This window comes from Pogoniulus pusillus, unplaced genomic scaffold (assembly GCF_015220805.1).
Source record: "Pogoniulus pusillus isolate bPogPus1 unplaced genomic scaffold, bPogPus1.pri scaffold_47_arrow_ctg1, whole genome shotgun sequence".
Lineage (NCBI taxonomy): Eukaryota > Metazoa > Chordata > Aves > Piciformes > Lybiidae > Pogoniulus > Pogoniulus pusillus.
In genome coordinates, this window is record NW_026974707.1 from 815950 (window position 1) to 840884 (window position 24935).

The 24935-nt window shown below is 50.2% G+C and overlaps 2 protein-coding genes across 2 annotated transcripts in view; one reads left to right on the forward strand and one right to left on the reverse strand.

Annotated features, from left to right (window-relative positions):
* Positions 1-24935, forward strand: part of LOC135174134 (gastrula zinc finger protein XlCGF17.1-like) — an 872006-nt gene that overhangs the window by 59545 nt on the left and 787526 nt on the right. The gene's annotated exons all lie outside the window — the stretch shown is intronic.
* On the reverse strand, positions 11257-23981 carry LOC135174105 (olfactory receptor 14A16-like). The gene is made up of 3 exons (XM_064141352.1): positions 23670-23981; positions 20412-20550; positions 11257-12140 (listed from the first exon to the last, which is right to left on the reverse strand). The coding sequence occupies exons 1-3, from the start codon at positions 23979-23981 to the stop codon at positions 11257-11259; spliced, it is 1335 nt and encodes a 444-aa protein (XP_063997422.1).

The window sequence follows — 24935 nt, forward strand, 5'->3', positions numbered from 1 at the left end:
CATTCGTGCTCGTTGGGTTATCAAAGCCATCCATTTAGACCAGGTTGCATCTGTGGCATGATGCGGTGATGAACCTTTGCCCTTGAACATCCAGTTAAGAACTGGCAGTCTAGGAGCTACAAGCAATTGTGACTCAGTTCCAATCACTTCAGAAGCTGCTTTCACTCCCTCATAGGCTGCTAGAATCTCTTTCTCAGTTGCAGTGTAATTTGTCTCTGAACCTCTGTAACAACGTCCCCAGAAACCAAGTGGACGACCACGTGTCTCAATTGGAGCTCTCTGCCAAAGACTCCAAGTTGGACATTGTCACTGGCAGCCGTGTACAGAATGTTTTTAATGTCCGGACCAGATCGCACAGGTCCCAAGCCCACTGCATGGACTACTTCTCGCTTGATCTGATCAAAGGCTGCTTGTTGTTCAGGTCCCCACTCGAAATTGTTTCTCTTACGAGTCACATCATGCAGAGGTTTGACAATCTGATTGAAACCAGGAATGTGTAGTCTCCAAAATCCCACCACACCAAGGAAAGAAAGTGTGTCCTTCTTACTGGTGGGAACTGCCATGGTAGAGACTTTGTTGATCACATCCTGAGGGATGTAACGGCGACCATCCTGCCACCGCACTCCTAGAAACTGAATTTCTTTGGCAAGTCCTTTGACCTTGTCTCTCTTAATGGCTAAACCTGCTTGCAACAGAATGTCAATGATTTTGTTACCTTTCTCGAAGACTTCCTCAGCAGTTTGGCCCCACACAATGATGTCGTCGATGTACTGGATGTGCTCTGGAGCTTTACCTTTCTCCAGTGCATTGTGGATGACTGAGTGACAGATGGTTGAGCTGTGTTTCCACCCCTGAGGCAAACAGTTGAACTGGTACTGGATTCCTCTCCAGGTGAATGCAAACAGAGGCCTGCACTCCTTTGCTATGGCAATAGAGAAGAAAGCATTAGCAATGTCTATGGTTCCATATCATTTAGCCTCCTTCGATTCCAGCTCTTACTGCAGTTCCAGCATGTCCGGCACAGCTGCACTCATTGGCGGCGTCACCTCGTTGAGGGCACGAAAATCAACTGTGAGTCTCCAATCGCCGTTCAGTTTGCGCACAGGCCAGATGGGACTGTTGAAAGGTGAATGAGCTTTCTCGATGACAGCCTGACTCTCCAGTTGACGAATCAGCTGATGAATGGGCAACAAAGAGTCACGATTAGTTCTGTACTGCCTGTGGTGCACAGTTTGAGTAGCAATTGGCACTTCCAGGTCCTCTATGTCATGATGTCCTACAACTCCAGATTCATCAGAAAGTTCAGGTCTAATAGACAGTTTCAATTTATCATCCTCAATCTCTACAGATGCTATTCCAAAAGCCCTTTTGTGACCCTTAGGATCTTTGAAACAACCTTGTCTCAAAAAGTCAATTCCCAGAATGCAAGGCACATCAGGACCAGTTACAATAGTATGTGTCTTCCACTCTTTACCAGTTAAACTGATCTCAGCCTGTATCTTAGTTAACTCTTGAGATCCACCAGTGATTCCAAAGATAGATATGGACTCTGTCTCTTTGCAATTTGATGGCAATAAAGTACACTGAGCACCTGTGTCAACTAAAGCCCTGTATTTCCGAACTTTTGAACTGCCAGGCCACCTAATGAATACATTCCAATAGATTCAGTTCTCTCCACTATCCCTTTCCTCCTCCTGGCTGGAGGCAGGGCACCCCTAATGCTGAACATGGCATGTAGGGTGTACACAATGATTGGTGTTGTTGTGAGAGGAATTGCAACTGTTGGAACAATTGCAGTTGCTCTTGGGAGCTGAAGAAGTGACAGCTACTTTTCTGGCATTGCTGCCTCTGTTTCTGCCACTCTGCAGTTCCCTGACTCTCTTTGAAAGAGCTGAAGTAGGTTTACCATCCCACTTGTTCATGTTCTCCCCGTATGTGTCACGCAGAAGTATCCACAGTGATGCACGTGATTGCTGCTGTCTAGTTGGAATTTGCCTCCTCCTGGGCTGGAATTGCCTTGTAGGAGGTGGGCGTCTGTTCCTGATTGCAGAAACATGCACCCATTCAGATGATGCAGGAATGGTATCCTTTACCAGATTGGTAATGTTTTTTAGATCCTCCTTCAGTTCTTTCATACCATTTCTAATGCCATTCTCAATGCTATCCTTCATCTCTGTAGTCATAGTCTTTATGGCACAGATTATACCAGAGTGGCATAAAGTGCCACTGGTGAACTCAATAAAATTGCTTAGCAGCGTGAATCAAGAGAGTTCAATTACTCACCAATCGAAAGTCTCAGCATCTGTGGTCCCAAAATATATGTAGTGAAAGCCACATAATTAATCCTCATGGTGCTAATAGTTCAATTCGGATTGGGGCGCACTGTCTGAGAAGATTCTAATGCACGATTGGGCAGGATCAGTGCTGGGCCCAGTCCTGTTCAATATCTTTATTGATGATCTGGACGAGGGGATTGAGTCCATCATCAGTTATGTTTGCAGATGACACCAAGCTAGGAGCAGGTGTTGATCTGTTGGAAGGTAGGAGAGCCCTGCAGAGGGACTTGGACAGGCTGGACAGGTGGGCAGAGGCCAACGGGATGACATTTAACAAAGCCAAGTGCAGGGTTCTGCACTTTGGCCACAAGAAGCCCAAGCAGCGCTACAGGTTGGGGACTGAGTGGCTGGAAAGCAACCAAGAGGAAAGGGACCTGGGGGGTACTGGTAGATAGTAGGCTGAAGATGAGCCAGCAGTGTGGCCAGGTGGCCAAGAGAGCCAATGGCATCCTGGCCTGCATCAGGAACAGTGTGGCCAGTAGGAAGAGGGAGGTTATTCTTGCCCTGTACTCAACACTGGTCAGGCCACACCTTGAGTCCTGTGTCCAGTTCTGGGCCCCTCAATTCAAGAGAGATGTTGAGGTGTTGGAAGGTGTCCAGAGAAGGGCGACAAAGCTGGTGAGGGGCCTGGAACACAAAGCCTATGAGGAGAGGCTGAGGGAGCTGGGGGTGTGCAGCCTGGAGAAGAGAAGGCTCAGGGGGAGACTTCATTGCTGTGTACAACTTCCTGAAGGGACATTGTAGCCAGATGGGGGTTGGGCTCTTCTGCCAGGCAAGCAGCAACAGAACAAGGGGACACAGTCTCAAGTTGTGCCAGGGGAAGTATAGGCTGGATGTTAGGAGGAAGTTCTTCACAGAGAGAGTGATTTCCCATTGGAATAGGCTGCCCAGGGAGGTGGTGGAGGCACCGTCCCTGGAGGTCTTCAAGAAAAGCCTGGATGAGACACTTAGTGCCATGATCTAGTTCATTGGATAGGGCTGGGTGATAGGTTGGACTGGAGATCTTGGAGGTCTCTTCCAAACCGGTTGATTCTATGATTCTATGCAGTGACCGAATTATTTTACAGACTATCTCCTATTGCTGACTCAAATGATGTCATACAGGCTATGCAAGATTTTCATTAGTCCGGAAACAAATTATTGACAATTTGGCCACTAATGCAATCGAATTATGTGCAGGTTTGCAAGGCGCAGATAAAGCTACAACCATGGCCACTTGCATAATGTGTGCACACTTTACAATTAAACATTGAGAGAAAACCATTGAAGGTTAGAGGGGAAACTTAAATATTTAGAGAGAGAGTCAGAGAAACTGGAACGGCAAAATGAAAGACTAGAAAGCCGGACTCAGCGATCCCAGAAGAGAAGGTGACACCCCCCGGCAGCCCTTGCCGCAGCCTCAGCTGCTCGTGCAGCAATCACCTACCCTTTCACGCCACCCTTCTCCACACCCTGATGGACCACTTGCCACTCTGAATGCCCCAAGAAGACCCCCCATAATTGATCGCCGCCACGCCCATGATCGCGACCATGCGCAGCCCTGCCAGAGAGTGAGCTGGTTCCGGTTGGAAGGACACAGTGACATGGAAGAGGGCTCGGAGGAAGAAGTCTACAGAGGAGGAAGGTCCCCTCCACGTGCGCCCCTGTGTTTAAGACAGAAATTTATCCAGGGGAAAAAGGAGAGAGGGGCACCAACCACGCACATTCGGCCGTACTCGGGCACAAAAACTCTGTGAGTTAAGGGAAACTTTTGTCCGTGGGTCGCGCGATGTCAGTGACTGATTACGTCTGCCATGTGGTAGACAATGGGGCATACTCCATATCCTGAGCTGCGGTGAGGTAAGGGATGTTTGTGGGGTCCTGAGGTGTTCTTAGGTGCAGGTCCTGAGGGGGATTATGCACTAAAACTCCAGAATATTTTTCTGGGTGGGATTCACTGGACCCGATGGACAGACAAAAACCACAGAAATCCACATGGCAGACTCTGCCGAGGTAACTGAAGCAATTAAAAAGCTTGCGATGCGTACAACCTGTGTACCAAAAGGAGTTGTATCCATACCCGTAGATGCCCCGACTGACCCACAGAGACTGAAACTTTTAGTCAGGGGTCTCCCAAGAGCCCTGAAAGGCATGTGTGATGCCAAAAGGGAGCAGATAGAACAGGCACTCGACCCAGACAATCACACCTGGGATACCCAACCCCACCACACTATGTGGGAGGAGTTACTGGATGGAAATGTCCACCAAGGGGCGAGACCTGAGTTATTCCAAGCCCGCACCCTCACCGGGGTCCTTCCATGAGAATCAGCAGCTGGGAAATAGAGGCATCCAGTGGCTGCCCCGTGCGGAAAGAAACAGGAAGTGTGCCACACTAAGGTGTCCCAGAATGCCATCCCCGGTAGTCCCGGAATCCCCAGAGGGAGTCCCTGAGCCAGCCCACGTGGAAGTCTGCGTGGCAGCCCACAGCTGAGCCACCACTTCACGGGGAAGCCCAGGGGGTAAAATCCCTATTACGGACAGAGTCCATACTGAAGGCAGAGCACCCAATATGGGATAATACCCCATGATCTGCTGAGAGGGGGGTTGGGAACAATATGCAAAAAAATCTGATGTTGACCACATTAATAGGAGAATGGATGACATGCATCATATGATGCAAAGTGTATTAAACCAAATGGCTACCCTCTTTGATAGAGAGGAGGTAAGGGGGGGACCGCAGCAGGAGTCCCAGAGCCGCCTCCCCTGACAAGCCCAATTACCCTTTCATTTCTGGTCAGCATGGGGCTGTCAGTAAGTAAAAAAACTAGAAGTAGTGGTGAGTGCCCCAGGCCTCATTCATCACTTTATCTATGCCTTCCAATGGGTCTGATAACTCAGAACCTTTCATTATGATCCCAACAGACCAGACAGAACCGCTGTGAAGTATCTAATGGACACAGGTGCACAAATCACAGTGCTGAATGTGCAACTAGCAAAACGCCTAGGAATTCCTGCCATCCAGGAAAAAGGTAAAGATAATGGGTTGTCACAGGATGGCCTGACACCTGCCACCTAGCCAAAATAAGGCTGTGGCTACCTGGTGACAAGCAGAGCACAATAGTGGAAGTTGCCCATGACTCTTACCCAGAGAATATCCTCGGGTTTGACATCCCTAGCTGGCAAGAGATGGCATCTCCCAGATGGCAGACTGTGGAGCTTTGGCTCTTATGGGGTGAGGGCAAAGGGAGCAAAATCAGCTCATGTTTGCACTTTGCAAACTGCTCCCCCACTGCCAAAGTCACATATCACTTGCGTAGCACAATACCCCCTACCAGCTGCAGCCAGGCAAGGCATTACTGAGGTGATAGCTGACCTGGAGAAAAGGAAAATCATTACCAGAACTCATTCCCCATACAATTCACCTGTCTGGCCACTCTGAAAACCATATGGCAGGTGGAGACTGACCACTGACTTCAGGAAACTCAATAATAACACCCTTCCTCTCACTGCAGCAGTTCCAAACTTAACATCCACAGAAACAGCGATCCAAGTGGCTTCCTACTCCTGGATGGTGACTATGGATGTGAAGGACGTGTTTTACATGGTACCACTGGGAGAGGAGGACAAGCCTCAATTTGCATTCACCTGGCGAGGTATTCAATATACCTTCAACAGCTTGCCACAGGGGTACAAACACAGTGCCACATAGCACAAATACATTAGCAGCCTGCTAAACCACCATTCAACTTCCCAAGGATGTCAGCATTTACAGTACATCGATGACATCTTGGTGAGAGGAAATGATAAAGAGCAGATTGCATCAGTAGCTGGGAACATTTGGAAGTTATTAACTGACCAAGGGCTGACTATCCCATGGGATAAGTGCCAAGGCCCAAGCCAGGAGGTTTAATTCCTAGGATCTTGGTGGGTGGCAGGTGCAATGTCAGTGCAGAGGCTACCTTAGAGAATATTGAAAAGGGCAAGTACTCCACAACAGAAAGGAGCTGCAAACAATTGTGGGCACCTTGGGTTACTGGAGAAAAATACATCCCAGGTTTCTCCATGATTGCCTGTCCCCTTTATGATTTGCTTAAGAGGCACAAAGGCTGGGATTGGACTCACAACACTCTGCGAGCCTGAAAGCTCTCAAAGATGAATTGAAGGCTTATCAGAAACTGGGGCCTTTGCACCCACAAGATGCTTAAGGGCTGAATGCGGGTTTTTCCGAGCATGCCTCATACTGTGGAATCTTCCAGAGGGGACCCAATGGCCTAGTAGAGCTCTCTTATTTTCATCTATAGCATTTAAAGAGGACTGAGGCACGGTTACTCTGAGTGGGAAAAGGGACTCCTTTCCCTAACTTGAGCTGTCAAGGAGGCAGAGAAACTCCACACTACACAAGGACATATAGTAAGGGCCCGTTCCCTCTGCTGAGAGCGAATCTTCAAGATCTCTTCCACCAGAAGGATTGCCCAGAAGGCTACCATACAGAAGTGGTACACCTACCTAGAGGGAATTGCACAGCTCATGCCATTAAGAGAGGGGTCTACAAAGGTATCCAAGCTGCAACAGCCCATAAACCCTGACAAAGCACTGCTAGGCCAGCCTTATAAGCCTTCTCCTATCCAGGTGGCCCCAGAAATGACCACAGACTCGAATAAGCAGGAGTGTGGTTTACGGACACATCCTCCCAGAGGGTGGGGTGCAAGTGGTGTTACAAAGCCACAGCCTTGGCGATTGGCACAGGCCAAACTATCACTGAGGAGGGTGATGACAGTGCACAAGTGGGTGAACTACCTGCTCTCATGCTAGCAGCAGAACATGGAGCAGAAACCATCTACACTGATTCCTACTCCACATTCAAAGGCGCCACTGAGTGGATCTGCCAATGGGAGGCGAATCAGTGGAAGGTTTGAAATGTAGAAGTGTGGAAGGCTGCTGACTGGCAGAGGCTATTTGAGATAAACCAATCCAGACCCCTCAAAGTGGGCTGGGTGAAAGGGCACTCCAAAAAGCAAAGCCCGGCCGCAACCTGGAATGAACAGGTAGATTACCTGGCAATGATAAATATGGTCAATGATGAGAAAGATGATTGGTGGTGACTAGCTGAATGGCTACACATTAAAAGAGGCCATTCAGGAAAGGCAGACCTCTACCACGAGTGTAGATCCAGAGGATGGCCAATTTCTATAGCCACCTGTGAGGCAATCATCTCAGCCTGCCCACAGTGCAAAATTAGACTCAAAGCCAATCACCCCAACCTAGCCCCAGCTCAGCACATTAGGGAAGATGAGAAGCTATGGAACACATGGCAGATTGACTATGTGGGTCCACTCAGACCCTCACACAGGAAGAGATACATACTGGTAGTGGTGGAAGTTGTTTCAGGCTTGGTTATGGCTACTGCCACCAGTATTGCCACAGGTGCTCAAACCATTGAATCTCTGGGGCAGTGGTTCAGTATCTTGCCAATGCCTGAATGTATTCAAAGTGACAATGGCTCTCACTTCACAGCATCATATGTACAAGACTGGGCTAGGGGTGAGAGGGTTAGATGGGTATTCCATACTCCCTATTATCCCCAGGCTAATGGCATTGTGGAAGAGGCAAATGCCCTAATCAAAAGGCATGCTAACATGTCAAAGGGTATCGGGATAAACACCTGCCCCACACCAGTTTCCCCTAAACCACAGATGGGGTAACTATGGCAGCCCAAAAGTCAACGCATTTTGTCCTGCTGAGCCAGTGGGGAGCAACTAACCACCCGCCAGGTGAATCCAAACAACATTCCCAGCATTCACTAAACAAGTTACAGGTGGGACAACCCGGTAATGGTCAATTGGAGTCCTGCCCATGGCCCTATCCAAACCAAAGGGGTTATATGTGTGGGAAGCCAAATGATATAAATGGTATAACTCACCTCAATAAGCGTGCGGTGGATATATCCCAGATTTCTGAAATTGCTCCCATAGATAACAGTGTTTTCTTACCCCTGCAAACGTTTGAAATGTATAATAAAGTTGTTTTGTTATCAGGGGGTGGGCACACAGAAGCTGACCTACTTTAATCTCATTCAGAGTATGGTTACACACATGTATTATTTATGTACACACTCTGTATAATCTAATGTTCAAAGGGTTATATGTATAATGGTTATATTTGTATGGTATGTAAATGTTGTCTTATCCCTCGATTAATGGCCCTTTGGCCAGGGGGTGGTGTATGTGGTGGAGGGCCACATAGGCCCAAATAGCCTTGTTTACAAGTCTATGCTTGCCCAGACATGTTGTCCTCCCAAAAGGTGTTTTTCTATCTAAACCAGGGGAAAACAAATTAAGGGGGACAAAGAAGCACAATAAGCCTGGTGCCTTGAAGTCTGGCCTTTCTTGCTTGCAAGGTTGAGGTAAACACGTTGTGTAAGCTCACGCGTCTAGGGTGTGGGTTCACCTGAGCCCCCTCCATAATTGGGGGTACCAGACCCATGGATTTCACCTTATTTGGCATGTTTTGGCCTGCTGCCAGAAGCTTATTGGACAGAATTGTGGCCAAGAACCATCGATCTCGGGCCCACATCTCATAAAAGGGGTAATTTGGTGTTCCTGCCACCCTACTCCACCCACCGCTCCTAGCCTCGTTGTCGCCTTGGGGCCATTGCCGCTGCATTCCAGCCCATGGCACTTTGCACCGGTCCAGGGGAAATTCGACCAAGGTGCTCCCGGCCAGCTGCCTCTCCAGGCCGTCGTTCCCAGCCTGATCGTGCTCGTGGAGCTTCCTCAGACAGTGCACCCCAATATAATATTTGAACTATCCAGGTCCACAAGGATCAGCAGTGTGGCCTTTGCCACACATATTTGGGATCACCGAGACTGTGACTCCAGCGAGTAACTGAGCAATCTCGATTTAAACAGCTTAGAAATTCCAGTGACTTTACCCGTGGCACTTTTATGCCACAAGACTCTCTATCCGAATCCTTTCCAAACCTCTGCCAAATTCCTGATTCCTGCTGTAAATAGACATTCTGTAAAATAATTTCACAACCACATACAAAGACTTGTGTGGGCTAATTGTATATAAGTTTGGGAGGGAAGATTCCTATTGTATATAATATTAAATTATTTTAAACCCTTTTAAATTCAGCCTCATGTTTAATCCCCTTAAAACTCAAACAAAACCCCTTGACAACAGGTGTCCAGTTTGTGCTGTGGTGGAGGTGGTTGTTACTGGGAGGGGCTCAGGGTGTCCAGTTTGTGCTGTGGTGGAGGTGGTTGTTACTGGCAGGGGCTCAGGGTCTCCACACTCTGTCCTGGGACAGAGCCAACACAAAGTCCCTGGCCAAGAGCTTCCAGTGAGAGGCTCTACTGGTGCTGCAGCAGTGTTGCTCTAGAGGCAGCCTCACCCTCTGACTCCTGCCCAGTGTCTCTTGTCCTTGTGGCTGGGCCATGGCCATGAGCCTGACCCAGCATCTGCAGCTCAACTTAGCCTTTCCTGCAGAGAAGCCTTCACAACAAAGGCAACATCTGGAAACTCCTCCTTTGCCTTTGCCTTTGTCTTGTTGTCATCTCCAGGCAGTGTCCGCATGGCCTCTGGCCCTGCCCCAGCCCCACTGCCCACACAGGCTCCCAGGGCCCCACAGGGCCGGCACAGCATGAGAAAGGTTCAGTCAGGACTGGCAAAGCTTTGATGCCAGTGAGGATCTCCAGCTCACAGCTCTCCCTCACCCTCCTACTTTCGCAGCAACCCCCAGGCCCTGCCCCCTGTCCAGCCCCAGCCATGGCCCATGTGGGGCTATGCACGCAGCTCTGCTCCAGGGGCTGCCAGAGAGCAGGCAGGAAGAGAGGCTGCTCAGGGCTGTGTCCTCCTCCAGAGCAGGCCTTGGCCAGCAGCAGGATGGAGATGGCCTTAGGGCAAAACTCACCTTGAGACCTGAGGCTACAGGCAGGTGCTGGCAATGGCCACTGAGAGATGCTGGGAGGTGACAAAGGCCCTCAGGCACCTCCTCACTCTGTGCACACCACCAAGGGCACAGACTGACTTCCTGCCCTCTGCTGTGCCTCCACATCTCTGAGCCCTTCCCCAAGCCCTGGCTCTGCACCACAAACCCCAGTGTGAGTCTCCTCCCTGCATGGGCACACACTGCAAGGCAGACACAGAAGTTCTCCTCTCCTGGCAGCTTCCCAGCCCAGTCCCTGTCCCTCTGAGCTCTCCCATTTCCCCTGCCCTCTCTACACTACCAATGTCCTCTCCCAAGCATGGCCCAGGCTGCTCTGGCCCCACAGCAGTGCCACCACTGCAGAGTGCTCTGGGCAGTCACAACACAGCCCCAGCTCCTCTGCAGGGTACAGCAGCTGCTGGAGGTTGGAGAAGAGCAAGCCCAGAGGTGGGGGACCCTCATGGCATGAGGCAGGAGGAGATGCCCTGGTACAGTGACCATACTGCTCTGTGCCAGCAGTGGCCTGTCCTTTCCTGCAGTGCCAGCACCACCATGCAGCAGGATGGTGCCCAAGCTGCCAGAGGCCTCAGGCCTTGGCCCAGCACAGAGGCTCAGCAGGAGAGTGTGGAAGGAAAGAAAGAGCAGCACAGGATGATCCAAGCTCTGGGGCTCCTTGGCACTGCGACTGTGCTGGGACTCTGCCCCTCCACCTCTGCACACAGGCACTGTCCTGCAACTCCAAGGAGGGCTTGGAGGAAGGAGCTCAGAGAAACAATCCCTGCAGGCTGTTTCCTGTACTGAACACACAGGGAGCACAGCTCCTCATATCTGCAGCCTTTGGGTCACAGCAGAGAGGTCAACACTGAACCAAAAGTGGCCGAAAGAAAGACATTGGTGTGGGAACAACATGCTCACAGGGGTAAAACCACCAACAGCAGCCAGAACTAGAGCAGCCAGGCTGGGCCTGCACTGAGTGACACCAGAGCTGCTCTGCAGCAGGAGACAAAGAGTTTATTGCTTCTGAAAGCATCCAGTGAGCAGTTTGCTCAGGGCAGCCTTCAGCTCCTGGTTCCTCAGGCTGTAGATGAGAGGCTTCACTGCTGGAGGCACCAGTGAGTACAGAACTGACACCACCAGGTTCCAGGATGGGGAGGACATGAAGGGGGAGTTCAGGTAGGCAAAGAAGCCAGTGCTGAGAAATAGAGAGACCACAGCCAGGTGAGGGAGGCAGGTGGCAAAGGCTTTGTGGCATCCCTGCTGAGAGGACATCCTCAGCACTGCCCTGAAGATCTGCACATAGGACACCACAATGAACACAAAACAGGCTAATGCTAAGGAGATGCCAACCACAATAGCCCAGACTTCCCTGAGATAGGCTGTGGAGCAGGAGAGCTTGAGGATCTGGGGGATCTCACAGAAGAACTGGTGCACAGCATTGCCCTGGCAGAGAGGCAGGGAAAATGTATTGGCTGTGTGCAGTAGAGCATGGAGAAAGCCATAGGCCCAGGCAGCTGCTGCCATGTAGGCACAAGCTCTGCTGCCCAGGAGGGTGCCATAGTGCAGGGGTCTGCAGATGGCAACGTAGCGGTCATAGGCCATGATGGTGAGGAGAAAATACTCTGCTGGTATGAAAAAGAGAACAAAAAAGACCTGAGCAGCACAACCTGCATAGGAGATGGCCCTGGAGTGCCTCAGGGAATCGGCTACAGACTTGGGCACAGTGGTGGAGATGGTGCCCAGGTCAAGGAGGGCGAGGTTGATGAGGAAGAAGTACATGGGGGTGTGCAGGTGGTGGTGCCAGGCGATGGTGGTGATGATGAGGCTGTTACCCAGGAGGGCAGCCAGGTAGGTGGCCAGGAAGAGGCAGAAGTGCAGCAGCTGCAGCTGCTGTGTGCCTGCAAATAGCAGGAGGAGGAAGTGGCTGATGGAGCTGCTGTTGGACATTGCCTGCCTCTGGCCAAGGAGACCTGTCCAAGGAGGAAAAGGAGAGACAAGTTAGGGGACACTTCTCTCTGAACACAAAGGTGCAGTGCCCACAGAACAGCCTCTGCCTCAGCTGAGTGAGGAAGAGCTTAGCTCATGCCCCATCCCCACCAACCACTGGCAGGCCTCAGCACAACTTCCAATGCAGCTTGGACACTCAGCTGCCATGAAGACACCTCCGGGGCAGGACCTCCTGAGTCAGTGTCAGAGCACAAAGTGACCACAGCCCAGCCCCTGTCCCACACAGCAGGAGTCCTGTGGCTCGAGGGAGACTCAGGGAGCAGCACTGCAGAACTCTGCAAACAATGAAGTGAAGGCACAAAGGCAGAGGGGCTTGGTGTGAAGCCTTCTCCTTGCCCTGCTCTGCTCCCTGCACCTCACACACTGCAACTGAAGAGCTTTGGTCACCCTTCTGTGTGCACACTGCAGGAGCCTTCAGCTGCATGTGCAGATGCCAAGGCTATGACTCATGAGCTGGAGCCCACAGCTTTGAGGGCACTGCCTCTGCAGGGTAGGAGAGGAGACCAAAAGGTTACATTGGGAAAAGTGTCTGCAGGGCAGAGAGTGGCCCAGAGCTGCCTGATGCCCCTTGCCCGGCTGCTTGGCAGCAGATCCCTCTCCATCTGCCTGCCCATGTCTCTGCTGCCTGCAGCTGTCCCTGCCACCAGCTGCTGCTCTGTGCCCAGGTCTCTCCCTGCTCCCTGCTGACAGATCCCATCCAACCTGCTGTGTGCTCAGCTCTACCCTGCAGAGCCCTCCCAGCATCTGGGCACTGCCCAGACTGATCTCGAGTTGTGCAGAGACTCAGGAGCAGCTCAGGGAAGCACCAAGGGGACCTGAGGCTTCAGTGTCTTCTGCAGAGTGGAGAACTGAATTCCAGTCTCATTCTGCCCACTAAGGAGAGCAAACTTCAGGGCCAAGACTCATTCCCTTCCAGGAAAGGCTGCCCTGAGCTTCTGGAAAGGCTCCTCAGTAATGCCCAGGGGGGAGCTGCAGCTGGGAGCAAACCTGACCCATGAAGCACCCTCTGCTCAGCAGAAGACCTTGCCATGTCCTGCCCTGCCAGGGAAGGCATCATCCACCCACAGCTTCTGCCCACAGAGCCATGGGGAGCTCTGCAGGCAGGCTGAGAGCTGAGGCTGGCAGGCAGCAGAGTCCCTGCCCCAGCACACAGCCCCTGGGCTGCAGGGACCCTGCTCTGCAGGACAGCCCTGCCCACCCCTGCCTGCAGCCCAGGGCTGCACAGCTCTTCACAGTGGCCTGAGGAGAGCCTCTGGGCAGGGAGTCCTCCTTACAGAGCTCATCAGCTGTGCCTGTAGGAGATACCTCCAGGACCTGCACTTGCACTGCCCTGCACCCACAGACTCACCTTGTCAGGGACTGCAGTGACTTCTTCTCCAGCGAGCTCTCAGCATCCTCCTGGTCCTGGCCACCCTGAAGCTCTCTCTGCCTCCCTCATCTACCTGAGATGCTCTGTCTGTGCCCTCAGCCCTGCTGTGCTGTGCAGAGGAGCTGCTCCTGGACAGAGCTGTCTCTTTTCAGTGCTGCCCACTTGCCAGCAGCACCCTGCAGCCCAGGAGCCCAGCCCAGATCAGCAGCAGAGGAGCAGCCCTGGGCATGTTAATGACCTCTCTGGTGGCTTTGGTGCCAGGTAAGCCTCAGAGACTGAGAGGACGATGAAAAAACCTCTCCAGAAGTTGAAGCCAGCTTCAGGCTCTAAAGTGTCTTGCAGTTGTTAATGGATCCCAGTGAGGACACTACTGGGAAGGTGTCCTCAGGCTCTGGTTAGGGCAGAGAACTGGAGGCAGTGCTGAGAGGTCAGCACAAGCAGGGGAAGGTGGCTCTGATGCTGAACACACCTGGAGGGCTTTCATGAATCCAAAGGACCAAGCCTTGACCTGCACACCCTGGCAAGGGAGATCCTGTCCCTCCCTCAGTCCTTAGGGCACTTGCTGAGGCAGTAGGATGTGGACAGGAGCAATGCCAAGGGCAGGACTGTTATGCAGGGGCCAGTTGAGATCTGAGTTTGGGCTAAAATGCAATGAGGCTGATTCAAAAGTTATTAAATAATTTATTAAGATATACAAAGAGATTTCCCCAAACTTATTTACAACTCTGCACACAAGTTCTTGGGTGCAGTCAGCAGAACTGTTTCACAGAATGTCTCTACCCAATGGGATTTGGAAAGGTTTAGAAATGTCTTTGCCAGAGTCTGGCAGCTTCATTCACTGCTGGTGAGGTTAACCAAACTCCTTTAGTAGCATGAATGAAGGATTCAGGACACTCAGTGGTCCTCAGTGCTAATGTCTGTGGCCCAAAGCATAGGCAGGAAAGTGTTCAACAGAAGTCCTGTGGTGAATTCCACCTGGGCTGCGATATGGAATCAGTTGCTGGCTGAGGTGACTGAGGTGACTGAGGTGGCTGAGGTGGCTGAGGCAGCTGAGGTGGCTGAGGTGGCTGAGGTGAGCAGCAGGTGAGCAGCAGGTGAGTGAGGAAGGAAGGAGCAGACAAGCTCCTTATTCACCTGTTCACTCCCTTTTATAGCACAGTGCCCGAGGCTAATGCTCTCATTGGCCACACAATCACCCAATCACCTCTGGCAGTCACCCAAACATACCCATAAAAGGCAGACCCCACAGGCTGCTCTCCTCCAAACATGGGGGGCGCAGACGCCTTGCACACGACAGGGGAGTGGACCTTATGGAACCCCTCTCATGAGACCAGACTAAACCAGACTGGGCTGTCTGGGTTCCTTTTTTCCTGTTTTCCCACCTCTGGCTGCAATGCAGAGAGGCAGGCAAACATGTCTGGACAGGACAGGACATGCTCAAGCCCATTTTGTGACCCCTGGGACTCTCCACCACAAGGACTATGGCACAGACCCTGCCAGGCTCCTGAGGGTGGACAAGGAGGCAATGAGGCCAATACAGCCTGGGCTACAATGCAGCACAAACTTAATTCCCTTGATGCTCCTGGGACTCACTGGATCCCTTCCAATTGGGACATGGATACTCTGAACCTCTCCCAGTACACACTGTGCTCCTTCCCAGTACTCGCTGCACCCTTGGCACCATCCCAGGGCACTCTGGGACATTTCCTAGTACAAATCAGACCTCCTGATCACCTCCAATCTAGACCAGGCCACACACCAGTACAAACTGCTTTGGTTTTCCCTTTCTCAGTTCAGACCTGTCTCTCTACCACTGCTAATTGCTATTGTAGCCCACTCCCAGTACCCCTCTCAGCACAGCCTGGCCTCTCTCTGGTGGAAGGGCAGCAGCCCCAAAACTGAGGCTTCTCTATGCCTCTACATGCCTGGACATGTTTTTCTGCCAGGGACCTATGGCAGTAAACAGGTTGTGTAAGAAACACACACCCAGTCCGTGTACCCCTGGGGTCCGCCCAGGTAGTCCCCTAATTGGGAGGGGCCAGGCAAACAGCTCCTGCCTATTAAGGTAAGGTTTGGCTTGCTGCCAGCCTGTTTGGTCACTTTAGATGGTCAAATGAGCCACGAATCTCAGCTCAGAGTCTATAAAGAGGTGCAAAGGAGCACCATGTGTTCAGAGTGTTCAGTGCATTTGGAGGACCAGACTTAGCTGTTCAGACTCATCTCTCTGATCCCCATAGCAGCACAGACCTGCTTGCATGGCCTAGACACAGAGTCAGGCTCTTACTCACTTGCAAACATTACTGAGGCTCAGCCCTCTTGCATTTATTTCAAGGTGCAGTTAAGCTGTGTGCAAACCCTTTGAGAGGCAGAGCACATGCACGCCTGCATTTAGTACACATATGGGGAGCCGAGAGCCCCATGCCTAAGCCTAGAGCAGCTGTACATACTGGCTTGCTATCCTGCATTTATCTACTGAGCTCAAGTCTCCCTGCAGCTAGGCATAGACCCTGCTTGCCAGCTGCCTGTAAGCCTGGAAAGATCTAGACTCAGCAGACCCTTCCAGACTGTCTGCTAACCTACAAACACAGCCTGCTAGCTGTACAGATGACCGTGTCAGAAGCTGCACATACAAATCCTTCTCCTGCACCTGGAAATCCTGCCAGCTGATCATCCCTGGACACACACAGCATCCAGAAGCAGAAGCAGAGGCCACTTCACCAGGAGAGAAGGTCAGAGAAATCCTGTTTACCTCAAAGACTGGGAACACTTATCATTCTCCTGCAAGCAGGGACAGATTCCAGCTTCACCAAGACCCCAAATACTGGGCACACTGTGACACAATCCCGGGAGGGTGATTAATGATTAATACTTAAGGGCAACACATCTAAGCAAGCTTTAATTCCTTTGTAATATAAGTTATCTCTGTCGGAAGAGCAGACACAGTTTCAGCCCTTGCTGGGCAAACAGTATAGTTCTTAAGAGGCATTAAGCCTCAGGGAATCTTTCTCTCTGTGGTGGTTTAGGCTGTTATCCTGCCCCCCCCCCCCACTTTAGAAAAAGCCCCAGCTAACTCAGACGGGCTCTGGGAATATAAATGAAGCTATTTACAGCTAGCACAATATACAAGCAGATATTTACAATATATACAGTTGTATACAGAAATATACGAAGTAAAAGTAATACAGAAGCACAACTCCCCTCCCAGAAACCTGAGTCCCCAGGAGGGGATCTCAACCACCCCTGTACCTTCCCCCTGCCCCTCTCAACCTTACCCCAAATCCTGAGAAAAGAATAGAGGTGCAGCCAAGAGGTTAAGAAGGAAGGTTAGTGGCAGCGAGGTTAATGAGATGTTGCTCAGTGTGAAGCCAAAAGCAGAGTGAGAACAAAATGGAGAATGTTATCTAATGTTTGCTTCTTGTTCCCACAGTTCTCAGCAGGTCTGTGAGAGAAGAAACACAAGCATGTTTTCCTTTCATAGCCAATTATCTACTTTCTCTCACCAAAACATTCTAGCCTGCTTCAAACTAGCACACTCTCTGTCTATAGTTGTTGATAATTTGATATTTCCATTTAATAATCAAATCCCTGTAAATATATCCCAAGCTGTTTTCACAAACTTGTGCTACGAACTCAATTATATAGTGGTTGGGGGTGGTACAAATTTGAAAATATTAATTTTAATAAATAATTTTATAAAAAATTAATACCACCTCAAATTAATTTCTCACCTCCCCCTAACAGAGGAGGAATAAGAGAAACCCCTCCACAACACTCTCCCAGCGCAAACTGGATCCTCAGACACCTTCCTCTCACTCACTTGGCCCAGTCCCATTACAAACTGGATGCCCTGATCCTCTCCCAATACACCTTGAGCCTCTCACACTCTCTCTAGCCAGTGTCCCCAAGCCCTATATGTCTAACCGCTGTTCCTCCCCTGACTTCAGGCCCCTTCTACCCAAAAGGAGCTGAGCCCATTCCTCACCTCACCCCTTCAACCTCAGCCCCTCCCTAAAGCATCCCTGCCCTTAATTCTACCTCCATTGCTCATCCTGGCCACAGCCTTTACCCTTTGCATTGACCACTTGGCCTTAACTGCAGCACTCAGCCCAGCCCCAACCCAATCCCTGCTCCTCATAGCTGGCCCTCACCTTAACCCTGCCCAGTACCATCAAGTGGCCAGACAAGGCTCTCCTCAGCCTTGGCCTGAGCCCCAGCACTCAAAGGCATCTCAGAGCCTTCAGCCTTCCCATGGGCACCTCAGCCAAAAACCTCCTTCCTGTGCTCTGAACTCTCATCTGTAACCCATTTCCACCTCTGACTGACTCTGCTTGGCCTCTGGCACAGGGCAAGGGCCATGAACTGCAGGAGCAGTCACATGGCCTTGAAAGAGGAGGTCTGGAGGAAGAAGATCTGCCAGGATGGACTTTGGAGGCTCTCCATAAGAAGCTGAAGGCTCAGGGAGTGCTGTGCTGCTGCCTCAAGGCTGCTTTGAGCTGCTGGAGCTTTCTTGGGTGTGGGCAGAGAAGGAAGCCTTTAGGAAGTGCAGCTTGGAAGGTTCAGGCTGGGGCTGAGGACAGAAATGTCACTCAAAGGGTAAAGCTGTGGTGCAAGAGGGGAGCCAGGAGTGTGGGCAGCCCATGCCTGGCTGTGTGCCAAGGCATCTCCAGCAAGGGTGGAGTGCCCTGAGGGCAGGTGTGGAACTGTCAGGGTGAGAGCTGGCTGGGGAAGCAAGATGGGAGCCTGAAGGGCAAGAGGTGCAGGCATGGGACAGCACAGCACAGGCTGCAGTGGGCATGGCCAAGGGCTCTGGCCAGTCTGAAAGGCCCAAGAGGATTGAGCTCTTTGTCCCCTTGACTCTGGCAGTTGCTTCTGCTCCCATGGCTGGGGAGATGAAACTTTGTTTTGAGGCTCTCAGCATCTGCCTTGGCAAGGCCTGAGGGTCAGGGGCTTGGCCTTTCTGGCTTCACAATACCAAGCCCAGGCTTTTCTGGCCTGCACTTTGCCTTTGCCTCCTGCACTCATGGCCTCCAGAGGAGCTGCTCTAACAAGTCCCTGGGGAGGCTTTCTCAGCACAAACCCTCAGTGGGGCCCATAAAAGCTTCAAGGGTTCTGTGACAGTTTTTCTTTCTGCCGTTATACTTCTTGAGAGGTCTCTTCAGTCTCCTGGCAGCTCCTCAAGTACATGCAATGAGCCCCAAGTGCCCTCAGGAGCTGGTTTTTCTCTCTGCAGTTATCTACAAGCTGTCAAAACACAGCAAACACAGCTCAGTGCTCATGTCAAAGGGAAGTATGTTGATTATCTCTCAGATGAGAGGAGAGTGAGAGCAGCACCCAGCAAGTGAGAATGCTGCAGGCTGTCTGCTCAGTAAGTCTGGCCTGGCAGGAGAAGCTGTCCCTTGAGAGCTGACACTGAATGGACAACTTCACTGCCACCCTCCCAACCTCCCCATGCCTCTCACTGCCCACCTGGGGCTTCCCTCCCTGCTCCTTGCATCAGACTTCTGCACTGCTCTCTGCAGCTGGAGCTCACAGCTGCATGGTGTCACACAGCCTTCTCTACAGAGTCACATCACCTCTCTGGGATGTCAAAAACCCTCTCAATGGTGTCTCACATCCTCTTCTATGCTTTGCCCTGAGAGGTGTGCAGTGACCTGGTTCAGGAACGGCTCAGCGACCAGCCCTCGGCCACACAGACCATCAGCTCACAGACACCGATGCGGTGGAAAGCAAATGGCGTTTATTAGTGGGCAATGCTGGGTTACATGGTATGGGTTAATACATCATTTCCACCTGCTTACATCATAAGCTGTATAGTATTGGTTATGGCAATAAGGAGAGGGGCCCTATCTTTCCATACGATGCGGTATCTTCCGGCCGCCGGGCCCTAGCTGCCCACATTTCCCCCCTCCCTGTGCACAATAAAAGCAGCTAAAATAGAACACTTCTAGAACAGTATAAACTGTATATGAAATGAGCATAGAAATATGGTCACAGTGTCAAAAGATCTTAACAGCATAAATCTTAGTTGTAAGTCACTTTAAATGAGGTACTGTTGAGAACGATGTAGTGCAACCAAGAGTAGTTAGTGTAAAAGTATGAGATGAGAACATTCTTCACAGTATCGTTAGTAAAAACTAAAGTGCACCTACCTATGGCATGTGAACACTCCCTAAATATACAGCCAGATCAGCTGCCATATACTGTACTATCTCTATCTTCTGTAACTTTCCTTCACAGTATTACAACCTTTCGTAAAAGCAGGAGATACATTGTGCAAGATAATAATACTGGAGGCATCTTAGAACAGATTTTGGTGCTCTACAAGCAAGATGTCTACTGTCTGCAACCTACTTTTAACAAACAATATCAACTTGTTCAGTATGCAGGGTCCAAAAACTAGAGTCAACACGCTCATCACGATCGGTCCCATCAGGGAGGATACCAGGGTGGTTAGCCACGGTGACTGATTAAACCATGATTCAAACCATCCTTGCTGGGCTTCCCTATCCTTTTTTCTTTGGGCCAATCTCTCTCCTAATTTAGCCATTGAGTCTCTAGCTACTCCAGTGTGATCTGTGTAAAAGCAACACTCCTCCTCCAAACTGGCACAAAGGCCTCCTGACTGCATGAACAGAAGGTCTGTGCTGTAGAACAACTTCAGAAAGTGATGAGAGAGATTCTCCTAGGGAGGCCATGGAATTTTCTAGTCTTTGCAGGTCCTCATCGATGACAGCCTGTATCTGGGATAGGCCCTGTTGTTGGGTTACCAAGGAAGTCACTCCTGTTGCTGTACCAGCTACTCCCAGACCGAGTAGAGCTGCTATCATCACAGCTGTCAGGATCTCCCTTTTGTGACGTTTGCCGTTATCTTCTCCCCAGTAGTAGCACATCTTCTCTTCTGGATGGTGTAGGACCTTGGGAACAATTATAATCTGAACACAAAGGTCAGCAGAAGCATTAAAGCATTCAAGGGACACACAAGGTGTTACTCCTAACTGATGGCAAATCCACATTGCAGGCGTAGACTTTTTATTGACCGTGATGGTTCTCGCGCAAACCTCCTTTCCCCAGTCACCTAGTGCAGTGTTCCCAAAACATACACCCTGACCCCTTACCTGACTCAGGGTAATTCCTTTCCACGGTGTGTTCCACCCACATTGTGTTGGACTACTATCTGAAGAATAGCTAAAAGAGGTGTTGAGGGCAACACCCTCATAAAAAGGGGGATGCACATCATAGCATAACCAACAAGATTTAGTGAGATTCGGGTTTGACTGATTCAGGAACCAAAAGGATGCATTTAGCACATCAAAAAACAATTTATCAGATGAGTGGTCAAGTTCCACATCTGGTTTATCTGTGGGGCTCATCTGTTCTGTCATTTGAGGCTCGATGTGAGAAGGGACACTTCCTTTTCTCTGTTGATTGTCACTCTGAATTACTGCATTAGGGCCAATTGCTGCACTGCTCTTTATTTCCTGTTTTTTGACAAAGAATAGTCCTCCCCTGTCTGTACCTCAATCCCAGAATCTTAGACCCCAAGTTTTGCCAATGGTCCATCCCAGATCATCCTCTCTGGTCACATTAAACGTATAGTACTTACACCAGTTTTTGGGTCCGCCATAGGATGGCGCAATTCCTCCATGGTAATGTTTAGGGAAGGAGGTGCATCCTTGAGGTCCTCGGCCTATTCTCAAAAATCTATCTGGTCCCGATCTCGGTGTCCAAGCTGTAGCTATAGTCTCACACCCCCAGTGAGCGTAAAAGTGATGCTCAGGAAGATTACAATAAGGTTTTCCTGGATTAGAGCTGAGGCAAACATAGAAGCTCATCTCTTGGTGACATGGTCTGGCTGGAATTCACTCACACAAAATAACCTGAAAGCTAGGGGGTGCTGGGGTAATTCTCTTCTGCATTACCTTTTGATCCTCCCACCTCATCAGCACCCATTCCCACGGTTGGTGTTCGTACCAGCCATTGGATGGTCTTACCATATCCAGAATCAGAATCACACAGAGATATTGCAACCCTCCCTTTCAAAGGCCTTCCTGCTGTTGCTTGGATCTTGTTGGTGTGACACTTTCTGGCGTGGGTGGTGGTGAAGCGCTTTTTGAGTTGTCGTCTGCCACCAGGAAGTACACATTACAGGATGCCCAATCAAGAGGTCCTGTGGACAGAAGCTCACAGTTTTCATTAGTTTTTATTCTGGAGGTCTGGTTTAATAGACTTAAGTGGTCACCACTTGACCTTGCCATCTTTTCTGACTGCGGAGTATCCATGCCCTGTTAAAGCTAATTTTCATCCTGATTCCCATTCTCCTAACTCATTTCTAACTATGACTGATGGGCCCTCTTCTAATGCCTGAATGGCCCCATGTGTTTAGGAAGGGCTGTTCGTCTCCTTCCCTCTCGGGAACTGATTTTAGAGTTTGACTTGCTCATTCGACTATGGCCTGTCCTGTGCTATTGTACAGAATCCTGTGAACTAGACTGATATCCATTTTGAAACAAATGTTTAAACTGTCTTAGAGACAAAATTTGGACCATTGTCTGTTTTAATCTGATTGGGGATACCGAGCCACGCCATGGCTGTTAACCAATGTTGAATGGTTGCTTTGGAGTCAGCTTTGAGATGTTGTGTGGCCACTATCACCCCGCTGTAGGTATCTACAGTTACTGCTAGCCATGCTCGTGGCTTCAATAGTTGGCAAAGTATAAAGTCAGTTTGCCATATTTCTGAGGCTTTAAGACCTCTGGGGTTGACTCCGCTGGACCACAGTGGTGTTTTTTGGCAGTGAGGGCATGTAGCTATTACATGTTTAGCATCTGTGATTGAGATCACACATCTCTTTGCCAGTGCTTTGGCTCCGATGTGAAGAGACTCATGTAGTTCGCGTGTATCTTTCAATGTCCACAATCCTTTCACTGTGGCATCTGCTCTGTCATTGCAGATTTGAGAAAATCCTTTTATCGGGTTGTGGCTGTTGACATGGATGACTGATATGGTGCCTTTTCTGGAGAACCGTGCTTCTTCTAGATCAGTGCTGCTGGAGATGTTGATACACTGGGCCCTGACATGGCCAGACAGAGTTTTGCTACAAACATCGAGTCAGTTACAATGTTCAGGTGTTCTGTAGGGAATAGTCCACATGCTACTGCTACAGCTGTTACTTCTAGCTGCTGAACTGAGAGTGTATTGTCAGTGGCTCTGACACTGCACCATTCTTCTCCCGACTGCCACACTGCTACTGCAGTTGAAGTCATTGAGGATGCGTCTGTGAAAACTGTCGGTCCCTCTTACAGCCGATCCATGACTTTTTGTGGGAGATCGACATCCACAATTGACAGCATTTGGGTCCAAGGGGGTTTTGCAGCATACCTGATTTCTCCACTGAATCCTACCAGAGCCACTGCTGGATGTTCTGACATCGCCACTGATTGCGTCGGAAGCTGTTTTCGGAAGGGCAAATATATTTTTGCTGGTTCTGTACCCAGGTGTCTTAGGGCAAGCTTTCTTCCTTTCATGATGAGATTTCCAAGGCTCTCAACCCCTGGAGAGAATGCACCTGACACCTTCCCCAGAACTACCCACTGAATCGGTTGAGCTTTCTGGGGGGCCTTTGGGCTGGTGCTCCTACTCCCTCACCTTCTGTGAAGTGTATGTACAGATCGAGTGGTTCATCTGGGTTCCATCTGGCAAGCCTGCTTGATGATACTTGTCGCTTGATAAAGTCAAGGCAATTCATCGGTTCTGCTGTCAGGGTCTTCTCTTCCCATGGATTTCTTCCTTTCAGCAGATTGTAGAGGGGGGCCATGGCTTCTGGAGGAATCATGACAATATTGCAAAGCCACTGCAGGGATCCTAACAGCTGTTGCATATCATACAGTGTCTTGATGTTCCGTTGGATCTTTATTTGTGGAGGGGTCACATAAGGTTTTGTGATTCCAACTCCCAAGAAACTCACATGTGGTCATTTTTTTACTTTAGAGTCTGTGATTTCGAATCCATTTGATTGCAAGGTTTCTGATACTGTGGACACCAATTGGTCTACCTGATTCTCTGATGGTGCAGCACCCAGGATATTGTCCATGTACTGAATGATGGTCGCATTTGGGTTGTCTTGCTGAGCTGGCGCCAGTGCCCGATCCACTGTAATTTGGCAGATAGTAGGCAAATTGATCATTTCTTGAGGCAGTACTTTCCATTGGAAGCACATATTGGGACGCTGGCTGTTTGGGAACACGACTGAAAAGGCAAATCTCTCTTCGTCTTTCTCATGCAGAGGTATCGAGAAAAAACAGTCTTTGATGTCGAGGATGGCACAGGGTTGTTCTTTTGGAACCATTGAATTCATAGGTAGCATCGTTTTGACAGGTCCCATGGGCTGAATGCATTTATTTACCTCACGCAAGTCACGCAGAAGGCGAAATCCTTCACCACTCCTTTTTGGTATTACAAAAACTGGGGTGTTCCATGGGCTGGTAGAGGGCTCTATGTGGCCTCGTTGCAGTTCATGATCTACTAATTCAAAAAGAGCATCCATTCGAGACTTTGATAGGGGCCACTGCTTGATCCACACTGGGTCTGATGATTTCCATGTTAGCCTGATTGGTGGGGGTGGTAACGCAACAGTGGCCCTCACGGCAAATTTGTCACCCTGGCTTTTAGCAGAACTAGGGCATCTCTTCCCAGCAGAGGTGGGACACCAGATGTGACATATGGAAAGAGGGTGATAGTTTTCTCCGGCCCTGTCTCAGTGTAAAGTGTTATTGCTATCAGTCCCGCACACTTTCTAGCTTTTGATATGCCCCCCACTCCTCTGACCATGGGGACCTCCATTAATTTCCAATCTGGAGGCCAATTTGCTTCTGGGATGACTGTAACATTTGCTCTTGTATCAATTAGGAAAGGGACATTGATGGTAACATTGTTCCAAGTATTGTGAAGAGAACACATTCCCCAGACCACTGGTCGATCATCACATTTTATTACCAATGCCACCCTGGGATCCCTCCCCCAGTTTGTAGTTCTGGCTGCCTCTGGTGTGAGGGCAGACCTGGCTGGGTTGTTGGCTGAGCTGTGAAACTGGTTGCTTCTCGGGAGGGCGTGTATGTGATAGGTGGGCTGGGATATACCTCATCCCACGCTGGGTAGGTGTAGTTGGGCTGCCTTATACTCCATCTGGGAGAAGGCTGGATGCAGCCTGGGTGGCCCCTCCCTCGTTTCCCGAGTTCTTTGATCTACAGTCTTTAGCAAAATGTCCTTTCTTTCCACAAATTGTCGTGGAAGGTAGTTTGCGGGAGAATTATGGGGAAAA

What these genes read in the sequence shown, in the direction of transcription:
- LOC135174105 (XM_064141352.1), bottom strand. Translation starts at nt 23,981, where the DNA reads ATGCTACCTATGAATTCAATGGTTCCAAAAGAACAACCCTGTGCCATC. An exon ending in CTGCACCATCAGAGAATCAG is followed by an intron (nt 20,551 to 23,669) that starts GTAGACCAATTG and finishes CTTTGTGTTCAG; the next exon opens with ATTATAATTGTTCCCAAGGT. An exon ending in ACTCGGTCTGGGAGTAGCTG is followed by an intron (nt 12,141 to 20,411) that starts GTACAGCAACAG and finishes TGCTATTTGCAG; the next exon opens with GCACACAGCAGCTGCAGCTG.